The sequence below is a fragment of the Vanellus vanellus genome, assembly GCF_965231255.1.
Source record: "Vanellus vanellus genome assembly, chromosome: 3".
Lineage (NCBI taxonomy): Eukaryota > Metazoa > Chordata > Aves > Charadriiformes > Charadriidae > Vanellus > Vanellus vanellus.
In genome coordinates this window covers 76,612,026-76,629,429 of record NC_138907.1, presented here as the reverse complement: position 1 = coordinate 76,629,429, position 17,404 = coordinate 76,612,026, and the positions used below count along the sequence as shown (strand labels likewise).

At 39.8% G+C, this 17,404-nt stretch overlaps 1 protein-coding gene across 1 annotated transcript in view; it reads right to left on the bottom strand.

The window, feature by feature from the left end:
- The window catches only part of LAMA4 (laminin subunit alpha 4), a 109,103-nt gene that overhangs the window by 3,847 nt on the left and 87,852 nt on the right, over positions 1–17,404 (bottom strand). Inside the window, exons 26-37 of the mRNA XM_082481814.1 lie at positions 15,320–15,455; positions 14,091–14,228; positions 12,432–12,565; positions 10,952–11,116; positions 10,099–10,252; positions 9,175–9,368; positions 7,427–7,616; positions 6,397–6,552; positions 5,408–5,567; positions 4,246–4,376; positions 1,654–1,747; positions 554–673 (exon numbers count right to left, since the gene is read on the bottom strand). Coding sequence (XP_082337940.1) covers positions 554–673; positions 1,654–1,747; positions 4,246–4,376; positions 5,408–5,567; positions 6,397–6,552; positions 7,427–7,616; positions 9,175–9,368; positions 10,099–10,252; positions 10,952–11,116; positions 12,432–12,565; positions 14,091–14,228; positions 15,320–15,455 — 1,772 coding nt within the window. The remainder of the gene's footprint in view (positions 1–553; positions 674–1,653; positions 1,748–4,245; positions 4,377–5,407; positions 5,568–6,396; positions 6,553–7,426; positions 7,617–9,174; positions 9,369–10,098; positions 10,253–10,951; positions 11,117–12,431; positions 12,566–14,090; positions 14,229–15,319; positions 15,456–17,404) is intronic.

Below are 17,404 nucleotides of genomic sequence, written 5' to 3'. Positions count from 1 at the left end.
AAATGTAGTAATCTTGGCCCACGCTACACAGATGGTCTGTGAGTCACAAATTCACATTAGCAGACATCTGTGCAATAGAAATCACTAGTCAGAAAAAGAATCTTCATGTTTTGTCTTGTGTTCAAAGATGTCATTGCTTGAAGAAGAGAAAAGAAGCCTACCAGCAACAAAACCTTGAGTGTCTGGTTACAGTGACAGTGAGTTTCCAATCCCATAAATAAATAAATCACTTCTTAAAAACTAGTAAGACCACACTGGAAAGTAAAATGGAAAAAACCCGATTTTTTTTCTAGCTGGCTGGCTTCTCTACTGAGTCCATATCGACACTCCGTCAACTGGGAACATTTAAATTTCAATGAGGCAGTGCTTTTTTTTTCTTTGAGAACTTGAGGCAGAACATTTCTGATCAGCTCTTGAGCCTTTGAATTTTACCATATTGTTCACATGAGGTATGTTTTGTTCTTTTTTAAAATGAAAACTAAGTTTCTGTGCTTTCTCTGGAAACTGTGTTGAAATTTGAGAACTATGTACCACAAAGCTGCCAAAAACTTACCTGGTACACCTCCAATAAACACTGGCTCCCTGTGGTCAATTGCCTTTGGATTTAGTGGTCCTACCACATGGTTGACTTCAGAGTCTACATCCAGCTGCACCACATTAGCATCTCTAATAACTGAAAGGAGAAGGAACAGGGATCAAGAAGATTGTAAGTAGGATGTGAGTTTTCTATGACAGACAGGAGTCAGCTGTTTGATCTGAGTAGTTTGATTTAGTGTTTGCTAGATTGGATGTGAGCCATCAGTGACAGTATGTGGGCAGATTCTGGCATAGAGCAGGACCAATGGAAGATACAGTATGGGAGCAAGGGTACTTTTGAGTGGGGCTGTTGATTGCTGGCAGCTGTCTAGACTGCAAAGTATAAGCATACAATGGCATGTCGCTCAGAAAAACTATTTGCCAAATAATTCCCGGTAGGGGACGTACTAGAACGCAGTGAAGTTTCCTCCTTGCTTATGTGCCTGGGTTTTCTTAAGAAGGAAACCAGAATGCATGGGAAAGGGTACACACTGAGATCCCTTCTGGATGTGATGCTAGGAGACATGCCAGGTCAGCATCTAGACAGGAAGCTAACGGGAGTTCAAAGTACCTGAGGTTTAGAAGTACTTTTTGACTTTCAAACCCAGGAAAGAAGGATGGCTATGTAGCACAGAGGCAAAATCCTGACTGTAGACATCTTTCTGTGCACGGCAGGCGCTCCTCAGATCTATCCTGTTACTTGACCCTTAAGGTGGCATATACTTGTGCCTACTACATTCTACCGACTTATTTAACCTCTAATTGGGAAAAGAATATCAGCTGGTAGACGACTTGGGAAAAGTTATCAGCATTTCAGCTAGGCTGTCTTCTGTTCTTTGAAGAAGGAGCTTGTTCTTCGTAGGAACTTCTGCTTGTCCTCCCAGGAAGCACTCTGCAATTCCTATATCTCAGAGACGAATATGACTGTCTTTCACACAAACTTGTGTCTTGACAGGTGAAAAGGAAGAACTGAAAATATGACCCCATTGCCAGTGCACTAGCCCATGGAGATGGATATCTGGGGAGGGAGAACCGGGCTCTGTTACCTTACTTAGGGGATGATCATGTTTTACTGACCTGCAATTCGGTGCCACCTGCCATCGCAGAGACTCTGTTTCAGTGTCACTGAAGTTGAAAAATCCCTGATTCCATTATTCAGTTTCACTGTAACCTAGGGGAAAATAATTTAGTCGTCACTGTAAGACCCCCCCATTCTCTTTTTTCCTTCTGTTGTAACAGTGCTGTATTCCCCACTCAAAACATGTCTAGCATGTGAAAGAAAAACATAATTTCGTGAAATTCTTTAAAATAAAGCACCTTTCTAATTCACTGATTTAGTTGTTGTGTTGGTTTTTGTTTTTTTTTTTTTTCCATATTCAACAGTTCTGCAACATTTCTGGTTTGAACTCAAGGAAGAGTTCAAGAAAAGATTAAAAAATAACAGCTAATTTCACTCAGATTTTCTAGTATTGCTACTCTATAATTTCCTGTGTGGTAAATGAGTGTTTAGAGGCATCATATGATGTTTTGGCATCTTGCTAGCCACTTAATAAGGAAAACAGTCACGAAAACCCAAGTATAAACAAACAGAAAAGATGTGAGAAAGGAATAGATAGGGAACTTAAGAATGACTTTTACTTCTTCAAGTTTACCAGCAAATCTCTGGCAGAGCTAGAAATTGAACCTAACTCTGAATTTTGCACACCTCTGCTTTAGTTAAATGGATTAATATCTTTCTGCATGGAAACGTTATAGCAGCAGCAGAGCAGGGTTGTGTCTGTATTGCGGGGCACAAGGTTCCCAGTACTGATTGCCAGAGAACTCAAAACACTGAGTCCAGCCACTCAGGCTTTTCAAATGACTAAGTGGTCCCTGATAATGCTGAAACCTTGTTGACTTAAAACATTGCAGGGAAACAACTTATATTTAATTTTAGAGGATCTCTCTTTCAGTATAGTTGTAACTAAGAAATTTTTAATCTTTTTTTCCACAAGGGCACCAGCAAAGAAAAATGAAATGATCCTTATGTTCTCTTTTATCCACTCTTGGACAAAATATATAGGAGTGATTAAACAAATACAGAATCATGAGAGAAAGTGGCTCCTTAGTAAGTCACCCAGACAAGCTGTACTGATAGAGATGTGTACATTTAAAAAATGAATTAAAGTTGCTGATGGTTCTTATTTGTCCAGCAAAAATGTTTTCACGAGACAGGTCTTTGGTAAGGCATTCAAAGAGAGTAGATAGTTAATGGTAAAAATATCACAGATGCTTACTAAGAAAGTAATTGGTGTACCTGTTGCAGTGACAAGCAGGGAAGAGCGGCTTTTCCAGGGGGAATATTGTTTAGGAATTGCATATGCATTATACAGGAGGTGAGATTCGAAGCAGTAAGCAGGGCAATATCTTTGGGTAGACTAACTAATACAGGTGGAAAACCAGACAAGTTTCTGGACGTGCAAACCATCCATCGGAACCTTACATAAGCAGTACTAGGCTGGATCAGTTGTATAAAGATGTAACCTTTAACTGTGACATGATACACAGCAATGCAATGTGCTTTAAGAAGTTCTTCGTTAATTCACCAAGGACTAGCTACAGCTGTAAGAGTGGGCTTTATCTTACCTCATCAGCTGTCAAAAGTTAGTTGCCTAACTGAAATGCCTGTTCTCTCTGTAGTCAATATAGGAAAATTGATTCTGTGAATGACAGCTCATTTAGTCACCTATATTAAGCACCTGCTTTAGGATAGGATGAATCACCATGTTAAACTGTCCACTCAGTCACTCTACTGTAGGTTCCTGCTCTTCTAAGAGAGGTGACAGCATGTTTCCTCAGGCGTTGCATTTCTAACTGAGGTACAGCTAGCCTCACCTAAATGCCCTTCCCCTTTGCTTGACAGTTAGATACCAGGTAGTGCATTGCAGTGGTTAAAGAATATCCACGCTGCTTAGTCGCTTGGCTATGCCCTGAGTTTCTTTTCTGCAAAAAGGGGAAAAAAAGAAAAATCCCTTGCTCTGAACCTTTGGTTGTTTTGTCCAGTTAGACTGCAACCTATTACTGTATGTGTGCAATGCATAGGATGAAGGGACCTGGATTTTAGCAATGAACAAAAGAAAAAAAATAGCAACAGCAACAACTATCTGGTAAGTTCATTTCAAATCTCTCTCTTGCAATTGACAGCCTTACAAAAATCTAGAAGCTCTAGAAACCAGATCAACAGACAATCAGAACTTTCCCTTTGCTTCACTCTCCCCATCAGACACATATATGTTAAAGGAAGAAGAGTCTAAGCGCAACCCAGACTTCTCTTTTAACAAACAAGAAATAAAAATTCATCAACAGTTACCTTACTTGTAAATGTTATACATTATTAATGTGTGGATGAAAGAGCGGCACCAAAGAGTTAGTGCTCTTCCTTCTTCTCAACTGCTCATTAAATATTTATAGTTGGTATCAGTAAAGCAATCTGATTTCATTTTAGCTGTTATTTCTTTGTATTTTAAGATAAATATGTGGGTTGCCTAATCTAAGCAGTTAGTATATTTAGGAGAGAAATAAGAATCAATTGATGGCAAATCTGTAAGACAAAAGCTACATGTAGCAGAGCCCAAGTAGGTAGGAGAGGAACCAGTCAAAGCAGTGGAGGAAATGTGACCTTCATTATACCTGTCCATTTCTCATGTGCATATTCAAGTACTCTCCATTCACGCTGTGACCATGCAGTAGAATTCCTGAGCTGCTTCGGGGACGTATTTCAAAAACAACTTCAAATTTCAGGCCTAAACTGAAGGATTCATCTGTGAGGTAAAAAGAGTAACATTCTTTTTGTACTGAGTTAGTGATGAAATTGGACGTGTATTCAAAATCAAAATAGAAATTCAAAGCCCAGGGGGGGAACTTATTTGTCCTCTCTTTAAAACTATTGAAACATGTGTCAGTACACATACTTGAAGAGATGGCATGGTGTGCCATCAATGACCCATTTCAACTTCTGTTTTGATTATGCTTGCTTGGAGTACTAATAAAGGTGTCTATTTTTTTCATTATTAAAAAAAAAAAGTATTTTGTTTAAAAATAGTTCTTAGCAATGAAGTGGACGGCAGAAAGTAAATTATCTGTATTTTTTGGCAGTTTCTTATTGTGCAATTTGCTAGACATTCAGCAGTCTTTATACAGTGAGTGGGATTTCACTTGAGGTTTGATGATTCAACAGAAGAAACTCCCTTTTTCAATCTGGTGGCAGACCAGGGAGCAAATTAGAAACACTGTCTAATTCTTCTTGGTGTTGCCAATGAGTAGGGTTTTGCAGTTTCCTTTCCTGTTCAGGTTAGAGCCTATGTGACCAAAAAATCCTCATAAAACAGTTCTTGGAACACAGCAGGCCTAAATGACAGAAAAGATGTGTTTTGTCATACTGTTCATTATCAAGACATGCAGAAAGCCTTTCCTTAGGATTTTGGAACTACATGTTGTTTTATTAATTAAAAAACAAAGGGATGACCATTTGCTGGTGTACTTGGTCTTAGCCACATTGGCTTCTATATGACTATGATAATTTTTACCATATTATAATCTGTTTCCTTGTGAAATTATTCTAATTATTTGAAATACGTACATACAGATGTATTTATTTAACAACTTGTTAAGTTTCATGGTGACATTGTGACCTGTCAACATCAGCTGCTTACCACAATGATGATCTCTATCTAATTATCCCTACAGCTCACAGCCTCAGAAATTACCACATCCTTTAGTGAAATATGCCATTCTGAAGCACAGTGAACACTACAGTCTTATTATGGGATACATTTGTTTAGTAGTGTATTACCAAGGACGACATATCCTCCTTCTGATGAAAAGTATGTTCCCGCTTCTGATGGGCCTTCAAAGCAAGGCGTTACACTAAATGTTTGCGAAGCTGAAGTAATTGGTCTTCCATTGAGTTGTAAATTGCTGAGACAACCACTAAAACTGTAGACAGAGTTAATCTGATGGGGGGGAAAAAAAAGCATGATTAGTAGATGAAGAGCTTGTGGAAGGAAATAAACTCTTCTGTCATTATTTGTACTTGTTTATGAGCTGTAATGCAGTGATTATTTGGTGCATCAGTTTTGAATTAAAATACAGTTTCCAGAGAAGAGAAGCAGGACAGATGCTTTTCGTATCCTCTCATGTCTCTCTGATGACTTCAAGGTAACTCCAGCTTGTGTTTCTCAAACAATCCTTACTGAACTGTGAGAAACGAAGTGCAACTAGAGCAAGGGAGTGTTAAACATACCTCGTTACCCTCAAGGCAAGACAGGGGTCTACTTTTTCTAACTAGTGTATCTATCTGGTTAGGCACATAACGCTAAAGATTACCTTGTAAGAGACTTGGTTGTGTTCATTTTTGGAACACTCCTTTCCATATACTTCAGTACCAAGATGTAGAGCAGAATCCTGATTTCGAAGTACTGTCTTAAAACAGAGATACTAAGATATCACTAAAATCTCTCCAAAATTCATCTGTATCTCAGACCTTAGGGTGAAACTGATCTTATCTAACTTTACCTGTCTCATCTAAGCTTGGATGTCACTAGAATTTCTCTGTTCCTCGGGGACTACTGGCTTGCTGCTGCAAGTCTATTGAAGTCTAGTGCAGCTTTTGCCACTCCAGACCTGTGGGAGCTTTGCAATCCCCTTGAGCTGAGCTGTGTGCTCCTCAGCATGCTGAGGATTCAGATCATAGTATGCTTTTGCCTGAATTCATCCTTACAGTCAGCTTTTGCATTAGCTGTACATAAAGGTATGGGATGATGTAATGGGTGTTTGCTTTACCTGAATATTTTTTACAGCTTTACCGGGAGCTACACCCCCAATATAGAGTGGTTCAGTGACTTGCCAGGCATTAGCATTACCGCTGAAAGGTTCTTCCAGTACGCGGAGACCATCAATTATCAAGCGACCAATATTTTTTCCTCTAATAAATATCACCTGGAAAGGAAGGAGAAAAATTTGGAAGATTACTTTCATCTGTTGAGGGAACACTCCTGTGCAGTGGAAGAAGATAAAAAGTTTGAGAAGAAAAGCTTGTGAATGATACTCTACAAGCCTGTTTTATTAACTGCTAGTATTCGTTGCTGGACAACCCTGTCTTTTCACACTAATGCAGAGGCTAGATAGTAAAACTGCTGTCTTTCTTACATTTTAGTGTACAAGGCAGAGGTAATCAAGGTGTCACAAGGTCTTCTGGGATCTGCCCATCTTATATTAGCCTATATGATTCATTGCTACTGTGCTATCACTGTTAGCATTTTCACGGTCTTCATCAGTTTTATGATCTGGATTCATCCAGCCTGCTTTAAACACTTAAGTGCCCAAGTTAGGAACTTAGTAACTGCAGACTTCCTCTGTAGTCAGTGAGGAGAGAGAGGCACCTACAGATGGAAATTCACCTCGACCCCTAAAATTGTCTTTTTATATTCATGGACTACAGAGGGAGCCTAAGACAGCTGTGCTTCTAGCTTAGGCACTTCAAAGAAATTTGCTGAACAAAATTATCCTAGTCCTTCCTTTCCTAGGTAACAACTCTTAATTGCCTCACTGTTCTGCTTGTTTCCATCACTTCTGTTCAGCTGTTAGTGTTGGGAATTGCTGTTTTTTTATAACCGACTCACTTTCCCGTTCCTAGTTAATGACTTGCTAAAATGCTGCATGGAAGATTTAAAAATATTGGCAGAAGTTTCCCAACATATCGGTATGGTTATGACCACATGAATGAAAACTCCTTGAGCTGTCACATTAGCAATGTCTTTTACTGCAGCCTTGATAGCATGTGCCATCCTAATAATTGCTTTCTTTTACTTACATTGTGCCACAGGCCATCATTGTATTTCTCTTGGCTCTTAATCCTTATCTTCTGATGACCAGCATTAAACATAAAAATCAGTCGGCCATGAGCAACAAAAAGGGACATGAAGTTGGTCTCTTTTTGATCCGAGACGTAGAAAATCATTCCATGAGATGAGTGAGTTTTCAGACTGATAGAGAACTGAGCTCTGGCACATAAAAACACAATATTAAAATTAGAGCAGATGTAATTGACTTAATTCAAACTGCAGGTAAAGGAAAACAGAGATTTTCCTCTCATCCAAACTAATATACATCTCCCTTTTGGAAGTTGTGTTTCTAAGAAACATTCCGTACTGGTTTTTGGAGTAGAAGTCAAAGTTGGAGAAGAAGCTGCCTTGCAAGGGACTTGTTTGCAAAAACTAAAATCTCTGGAGTGAATAAAATTAATACAGATCACAAATAACTGGCACTATGTACCCTACGTTTCCATTCCTGTTGAACAGCAACGTTGGGGGACTTTGTAACTGTGACGGCATGGAGGCCCGTCAGTTCACAAATCTTTAATGTTATTCCAGCTAAGCTCCTTCCCTGTAGTTCCTTGGGAAGTCCAAGACAACATGGCATGTTTTACTGACTTAGTTTGACACTGTCAACAGTGAAGATTTCTTGAGTGATTGGTATTATTACTTTAGGTCTAAAAAATGGCAAAGCTGTACTGGTGTAGAACCGTGCCAGAACCGATTACTCCCGCTTCTCATGTCAGGTGACTAGCCTAGCTTCCAATCTTTGTATTGCTGAAGGATCTATATGTTCCCCATTGCATGTGTGTGTACATTCCACACACACTTAGGCCCTTGCCAATATCGGTTGTTTTAAAACACCACAAGTCATTGTTTTTTTTTAAATGCACATTACAACAATGAAGCTGTAATAACAGTTGTAAAACAAGTATGTCTCGTAGGGGTGAAGAGACATATTAGAGTTTGGGTTTTCCTTCTTCATATGGGCACCATCAGGACTGCCCTAAGTAGAACACTATTGAATTAAAATGAATGTAATGCTTTTTTTATCTAAGTCAGGAAATAGCACTCTTCTTTTCTGAGTTAGTAGTCTGGTGTGCCTCCAGGAAGTGCTGTGTTGTTGAATTTATAGTCTTTCATGGAAAGTATTAAACCAAAATCCTTTGTTGGTCATAACATACCATATGGCATATTCTGTGGGAGCCTGAGAATTAAATGTCCACAATATCTGGACTCATTAATTGCTTGAATTTCCATTATGTCTTGAATTGGACATGGTTTTCATAGCTTTATGTCCTACTGCACTCTGTAGATTCCTAACTATTAAACAGCTGACAAGGTCCACTGAACACGTAACTGCTTAATTTCTTGGTGGACTGTCATGTCCTTTTCCAGCTCTGGTCTAATGCCATTGCTTCTTGTGTAAAGAGACCAAAGGAGCATTGCTCATGTAGAATTAACATGCTCAGAGTCTTCATACAAATAGGCAAGGAGACACATTTTGTTAGCATGCAATGCAGACGAAGACTCCACAAGAGGGATGTAACTGGAAACACATTGTATTTATTGCTCTTACTCAACTGAAGCACCTTTTAATATATCCTAACGACATGCTCTATACAAAAATTGGGCTAAGATATAAAGGGAAAAGCCAGGGAAACAGCAGAAATCTGTCCTTTTTTTATTTGAAATGCATCTTTCTCCTCCTCAGTATATTTAATTTTTATTTCTAAGGTCCCATTACCTTTGACTGAAATCCTTTGGTATGTGATCAAATTCTTGCCGGCTGTTTGCTGTTCCTCCAAACTGATATGCATGTTCCGTTGCCTTGGGATTCATGGGCAAGTGGCACTGAGGGTCTCTTTGCATATTCACTTCTTGATACAGTTTTTTGAGGCCAGTTGAAGGCTGTGAAATCTTGTCTTTATCTCTTCCGACCTTCATAGAAAGAGAACCATTAATCAGAAATTTTAACTAAGATTGAACATAATAAAATAACAGTATAATTTCTATCTAAGATAGTAATATATTTTTTCTTTACAAAAATACCAGGAATGGGTCCAAGTCAAATTTTCCTTGAACAGATCTACTATAGATGCTGATTTAGGGCAGAAGAAGGGGTAAACAGAATACTTGTGTCGCTAACACAATTCCAATTCAATTCTTTTGCAGTTTTCCTAATTGAATCTATTCCTGTCTGCTTTTGAAGATATCAGCTATACTGTAGGCATAAGAGGACATGCTCAGACTAAAAGTTCTGCATACTGGAAGAAGGTTTCTTTTTCACATTTATATTAATGTGTGCTAATTGTACCCACTAGAGAGAGTCACACAGAAGTAGCTGAGAACAGAAGCAAGCTTATTGCCTTTAGGACATAGAAGAAATCAAGAAGGCTTGTTTCTGCAGCACTTTTTTGAAGTTGTCATAAATTTTGTTTTGCAATTCTAGCAAGAGAGAATGATGCAAGTGTAGGCCAGATGGGTTGGGTCAGGGCAGTCATTTGCAGTGATGGAACATCTAAAGGAACAGGATCCTTTCCTTCATATATTTGAAATAGTCTTCATGTGGTACATTTTGGATCCATGATTTGGAGAATTCCCCATCATGGCACAGTATGTATCAACTTTGGAAAACTCTAGGGTGGTACTGGGGCAATTTGCAGCAAACCTTTTTATTACGGTTTCCTTTGGCTTTTGATGAGTTTTTTCCTTTCTTGTGGAGAAGAGCAACTGGAGGAGATTCAACAGGGCATCCATACAAAGAAGTCTGAACTTTCTCAGAGTACTGCTGGAAATCTTCCACTTCGACGTCTCGATCCAGCCTGTGTTTCAAAGAGGGGATGACAAGAGCAGCTCTTTTCCAAGTGTTGGAATTGTCTTCATAAAAATCACAGGATTTTATATTTATAGTTTAAATGATGTTTGGATGGGCTTTTTTTCATTATTGGATCATGGATAGAAGTACAGATTTATCAGTCAATGTTTGGGTAATGCGGGCAGCCTATACTCCCTCTGCCTGTTTTATCCATGCTTGCATCAACAGACAGTATCAATCTGCAGCGTCAAATTCACTTTAAAATTTTCTATATAAGAACATTTCATAAGGCGATTAAGATCAACAAATTCTGACCATTTTCACATGACCAAACTCCTAAATTCCCCAGCTTCTGTGAGATGCCTTAATACAATTTTGTTTCAAAGGCAGAGCTGAAAGCTACATAATATAAATGTAAATTACAGCTATACAAATTATACATTGCACTAGCAGCATTAGCAGGTGCAGTAGTGAAAGCTGATTTACATCAAGTTATTCTCACTTTAATAATATCTTAACCTAGCAGGTCTGTCCCAACATATTCCATGGCAAATAAGGTAAGAAATTATTCACACATGCTGTCTAGTCTCAGAAAATGAGACAGGGGTATTTATTGTGACAATAAATCAGTTCTCTTGAGCTACTATTCAAGCTGTCAGGCAGCGACGCGACTGCCTGGTAATGTGTTTGGGAGGATGCTACGCACCTAGTGAAGTAAGCGTTGCTTATGCAGCCAGTAAAGTTGGCTTGCTGCGTTCTGAGGGGAGAGCCGCCAAAATAAAACTTCTTGACGCTGTCTGGGCTTTTCCCTGCTCTGTCCTTTGCTGGGTTCTTCTTGCTTTGTTTCTTGTCATCGACAGTCAGCTCGTATCTGCAAAGGCAAAGCATCCATTTTGTAGGCTAGTTTTGGAAACGTCAATGCCAGTGGTTAGACAGCATATTACGTGTGCCCAAAATGTTCCGCTCAGTGTATACGTCACTGAATGGCAGTGCTCAAAGTCATGAGAAGACCTTCTCGCTTCCAGCTGTGCAACAAGTAGCAGTGCAATAGCCCACTGGCAAAGTTGAGTCAAGAGGCCCATGTATTTCGTAATACCCTGGGGTTAATTGTGAAATAAAAAAATACGGTGCATTCAGTGAAGATACATAAACTAAGGATAAATGGATGGACCCACCATTTGGGTAAAATAAGATCTAAGCAGCTGCTAATCCATTTTCTTTATGCCTCTATCCCTGTTTCCTTCTCTTTCATCACAGTACATTGATGTTTGAGTTTATATGATGTTTTTTACCTAATCTCATTTTGCAACACATGAATTGCTGCAGAAGTCAGGAAGGATTCTATTCCTTTAATAAGAAGCTGAGTATAACTACAGCATCGGACATTGGTTTTGTTTGGCAAGTTCATAATTCAGCACGCTCAGGGAAACATGACAATCCCCAAGGCTGTTCCAAGGCACCTTTTTGTACCTTCAGCTTTTCAAACTATGTTTCCTGCATGTCAAAAGTCATAGGTGCAAACCTCCAGTTCCATTAGAAAACTGAGAATGACCTGGCTGTAGCTGCATAGGCAAGATTCTTGAAGAAAGTTGCTTTGATTATTTGACCTTCTAAGAAAATTTTAAACATAGAAAACAAGAGTAAAACCTACCAATAAAACAATGCTTTCAAGTTTTTTAAGAAGCACATAGACAGACTTATTCCCTACTGCTGTATTTAGTCTTACATTTGTGTCTGTCAGTACTAAAAATATGTTGAACGTGTTCCACTGTATATATCCCAAATGAATGCATTTTGTGAGGATGTGTCAATTACTTCAGGGTCAATTTGGGATTGCTTTGACAAATCAGAACAATCAATCCTTTTGAAAAATTAATCTCATGATAGCCTTAAATTATATTAAACTGCTTTCATACCTGAGGACAAAAAAGGACTAAGCTTTTAGAAAAACTATTATTTTAGTTCTACTAAAAATTCCCACCATCTTTTTCTCATGTCAAGCTGGCCGGTTTTCAATCACATAGACTTTTGGCTTTGTATTTTTTTAGCCGAATTGATCAGTTAAATATCACTTAAAAAAAACCACTTAAACGTCACTTTGAAAGTGAATATTAAATGATAGCGTGCTTTACAAAAAAATATTTATATTCTAAAGGTAGGGAATGAAAGATGCTGGACAGCTTTACCTTTCTGGGGTGACAGAAGTAATGATGAAGTGGGTTTTCCCATCATTGTAATTTCGGTCTGGTGATTGAATTTTGGTTCCACTTGCATTTAAAACCACAGCACCTCTGTCCATAGAGATGGATAATACGTCTGACTGAAATGCAGAAAAAAACCCAGCTTCATAAGCAAGAGTAACACAGAAAAATTAACAGTTCTGAGCATTTTCCGGTTGTATTTATTTCCCTTCCTGCTGTTTTCCCTATTGCTATTTGTGCTTTATTTGCAGAAAGGTATACTGAGAGTCAAAACAGGAGATGATCTCATTAGAAGTGATAGTCTTGCTGTTTTTTAAGCCTGAATTCTGGGAATTGTGCTGCTGATTGTGTCTCATGTATGTGTCACATGAACTCCTTCCATGTAGCACGGATGTATGATGTTTACATTTCATTCGTGTTTCTGGTACCGCTGGTGCTGGATAGAGCAGCTGTTACAGCAAGATTCCTGCTGTCATAAGACTAATACGTTTTTTTTCTTTTCCTAATTCCCTCTGATCAGACCGGTTCAATCACTCAAAATTATCTCAGAGATAAGATCTGCTATCTGGGTCAGGCATACCAGATCACCATGCCACTTAGCAGGAATATTGTCTGCTCCATTAGAGCAAGGACTGCCACTGTGCACTCCTAGGAATCATCCTGGCTCGTTCTGTCAAGTGCCAAATAGCTGAACCTCTCTTTGTTAAGTAGGGCACTCTGCACCTCATCGGATTAGAGCTTTTGAGTTAAAACCAGAAGCGGGGTGTGTGTAAGACCTCATTTATGCAAACGATGCGGATGACTGACATGGTTACTGATTTCAATTTAAGGTAATACTCCAAGCTGTAAATTGTAAAAGTTCAGGAGTGGTTATCGGTGTCACGCAGTCTTCCCTGCTGCGCTGCTGCTGATCGTCTGCAAGTATGGCAGAGCAGACATTTGGGGGTGGTTGCGAATGTTCTGTCATCCGAGCTCATGCTTGCTGCAGATGTCAGTCTGAGCCTGCAGGATCTCAGAGCCGCTCTGGCTCACACAACATTTTGGAAGTGCAAGTCCGTATTTCTGCCCATGTCACACCTCCGAGGGGGAATTTAGAGCAGCCTGGCTTCCCATAGCTGCAAGGAGCCGTTCTCAAGTGCAGCTTTTCTCAGTCACACATGGAGGTCTAAGTGCCGTCTGGGGGTATAGGCAGCTTTCTCACTGATCTCTGTCAACTCAGCAATGCTCAAAATACCGCCCCGCTCATTCACACGCACTTCGTCTCTGCTTCTAGGGGATTGTCTCGGGATGGAAAACGTCAGGCCCTTAATATTGTTTGTACTTTGGTAGCACCTACAGGTCCAAATAGGGATTGCGGTGCTGCTGAGCACAGCAAGATCCACTGTGCTTTTCTGCCCTAAGGACTATATTGAGCACAAATGGATGCGTGTTAATTCTAGGCATGTGATCAAATCTTCTTCTCAACATCAAAATAATGTCGAAGCATTGCTGGTTTTCATCTGTAGATCAAATGCAAACTGTGAAAATGAGGTCATCAGTGAATGCTTTTGTATTGCAGTGAGAAATTATATTATTCCCCTAGTATTCTCCTGGGAAACAACGCAAGGATGCAATAAAGCAAACTGTAAAGAAATATATACTCACTCCTTCAGAATAGTAAAACAGCAGCCCGTTGGGCTGCAATGTCCGGAAATTAAAGCCTCCTTCAAATTCATTAAAGAGGGACACTTTTTGGCTTGATGCAATGAAGCTCTCTCCATTGAAATATGCTTTGCGGGACATCTGTGTATTTAATAAAACAAAATTAAAAGTAAACATCAGAAAACACTCACATCATAAAAAGAACGAGGCTCATTCTTTGTTTTTAAAGGTGCAGCCAGTTCAGTTCTGTATAAAACCTTCAATTTTTCCTGCATGTCTTAACCTAATTTATATAGGCTTTCCCTTGCACGCTGTGAAAATCTCAAGAAAGTGTTGCCATTTTAGACAATGTAAGCCAAATTGTTCTCAGTTTCCTGGGATTCTTGGCCTCATCCTAAGTCTGCTGATGTTAGTGAGCATGAAGACTAGAAGCAGAGGGAACTCAAGCCCCAGTCTGAGCCGTGTGGCACTGAGTCACCATCCCAACGTGTGATGTATTTGTTTGCATGTTGCACTGGGTGCCGGGGCAGGGCGGTGGGGTGTTGGACATGGTGGTCTATAACCCTCTGAGTCTCAGGAGTAAAACTGGGTCCGAGGTAGGACAAATTGCAGCTAGTTTCCTTGTTGACAGAGGGTGAGATTGTGTGATAAGCTCTATAGGTGGTGGCCTCCTTCATCTTCACAAGTTCACAGTATGGCTTTGGATAGACATGGCCATAGGATAAAGACCACACTGTTTAGATTTATCAGCCCTGCATTGCGATGGACAAATGAATAATGATGGAAGGGATCAGAAATCAAATGGCAGTTTTCTCAGTGTTAATGCTGGTACAGTTGGTTTGTGTGTCACAGAGACTGGCCTGACTTAAGGGGAGGACTCATTTGAAGCGTGAATATCTTGCTGTCTTTTTCATTTCATACAACTGTATTAGGACAATTCGTCTTGTTTCTTTAAGAATACAGCACACAAATTATTTCAGATCCAGCTTTCACATTGCAATCTCCCATATGATAAGAATATCAAGTGAAACACCTTGTGCTGTAATTCAGGGTGAAAATTGGGTAGTATGTCAGCGGACTTAACACACACACACCGCCCCCGCCAGTCAATGAGTGCATTGTCATTTCCTTGGTTGAAAACTTTCTTTCTATTTTTTGGAGTAAAACTCAAGCTAGCAGCTGTATCCATTGCAAAAAATTTGTTGTTATCTCACAAATGATGTTATGCTTACCAGTGAATCCTCCGGGCACCCATAGCTGATTCCCAGGGTTCCTGGTTCTTCTAACAAGTTGAAATCCTTCTTTTGGAACTGGAAACCCTTCATGCAGCCTTTAAAGCCAATACTTCCTGCCAGATGTGAGCTAATGCTGCTGGAAAACAATGCCAGACAAGCTGCAGTTAGACAGGCTTTGCCTTTCTGAACAGACTTTTATGGCCAAGGTGTTCTGAAAAACATGGAAGAGCCTCAATCATTTGCCTCACTAGTGCACAATTCCCGGGTCTTTATGTAAAACAACTAATTAACCACATCATGTGTTTTGAAAAGTCAAGATGCACCAGTTGTAATAAATGTTATGGGGGAAATATGTGGGAGTTCAGAGGGAAGATCCATATAGCGTAACTTTAAAAGGATAAAAATAGCTGCTGAAATGAAAAGACTTATTTTAAAATGTATTATTACCCACTTACAGTGAAAATCAATGGATTTCTATCTCAACTTTTTATCATTTTAGAAAACTTTTGGTTTCGTTTTCCTGTCTTGCTTTTACTAGCATGCTCCATTCTTATCTTTGGAAGCAAATGGATCTTTATTTCTTAACAAACAATAGTAACAAAGGTCAGGGAAGAAAGAGTAAATTCTGTTTGCTGATGGGTGGGTTTACATAACTGAAAATGAGGCGGGCTTCTGGGATCCTTTTTGTGTGAGATTTGAGGTAGATAGCGCAGCAGTGTATCCCAACTGCTCTTCTCACTGCTCCAAGTTTTTCTACTCCACCCCTCACCAAGATGTCACAGTCTTATGGCACAGGGCAAATACAATTGAATTTGTCCTCACAATACTCAAGGTATGTGGAGAAGAAGTCATTTTCCGAAAATCACAGACATTCTGTGACAGGGCAAGGAAATGACATGGGATCTACTGGGTACCAGTCCAGGCGATAAGGAGGGAACAAATACACTGAAGGAGTGAATGTGAAATCTGGAGTTTTGACCTGGCGACCTGTAAGTAGTCTTTGTTCTTTCGACAGGATGTACCTTAGCAGTGGGTTTCTTCTCATCTCACATGAGATGATACTGACAGTGTTGACATCTGCCTCTGTGCTAGTTGTCTATGAGTTCTTTCATTGTAAGGCAGACATTGGAAACACGATGGGTGTATCAGGCTCTGGAAATGCTTATTTTCTACATTGGCAGAAATGGACCAGCAGGTGAAGTAGCACAGGTGTACGTGTACATTTTTGAAATAAAGTGAGAGGAGGAGCACTGTGGGGCTTAATCTGCTCCTCAGTGAAATCAGCAGGAAGGCAGAATCAACGGGAAAGAACCTGCGATCCTCACTGGGATTTGGATCAAAGCGGGGGGTATCAGTCAACCAGTTTAAGCTCTACTCTGACCATGTGACTGGCTGGATACCACAAATTACCTTTCTCTTAAATGCCATTGACTTAAAAACATTTTCTAGGAGCAACAAGAACTATAGAAAATAGGCTTTAACCTAAAGAAAGGCTTCTGAGTTTGTTTCTTAACAGTTCCCAGTGCCCAGTGCTCCTACCTCCCCTTAGCTTTCTGCTTTATGCAGTGATTGAGTACCACTATATATAATATAGTATCACTATATGTAACATCTTTGGGTTCTGAGGGAACTGGCAGATGAGCTTGCTAAGCCATTTCCCATTATATCTGAAAAGCCATAGCAGTCTAGTGAAGTTCCCACAGACTGGAAAAGGGGAAACATAACCCCATTTTCAAAAAGGGAAACAGGAAGACCCGGGGAACTACAGGCCAGTCAGTCTCTCCTCTGTGCCCAGCAAGATCATGGAGCAGATTCTCCTGGTAATTATGCTAAGGCACATGGAAAATGAAGAGGCCACTGGTGACAGCCAACATGGCTTCACCAAGGGCAAGTCAAAGCCTGACAAAGATGGTGACATTCTATGACGGGGTTACAGCATTGGTGGATAAGGGGAGAGCAACAGACGTCATCTACCCAGACTTGTGCAAAGCATTTGACACTGTCCTGCATGACATCCTGGTCCCTAAATTGAAGCAACATAGATTTGATGGATGGACCACTCAGTGGGTAAGGAACTGGCTG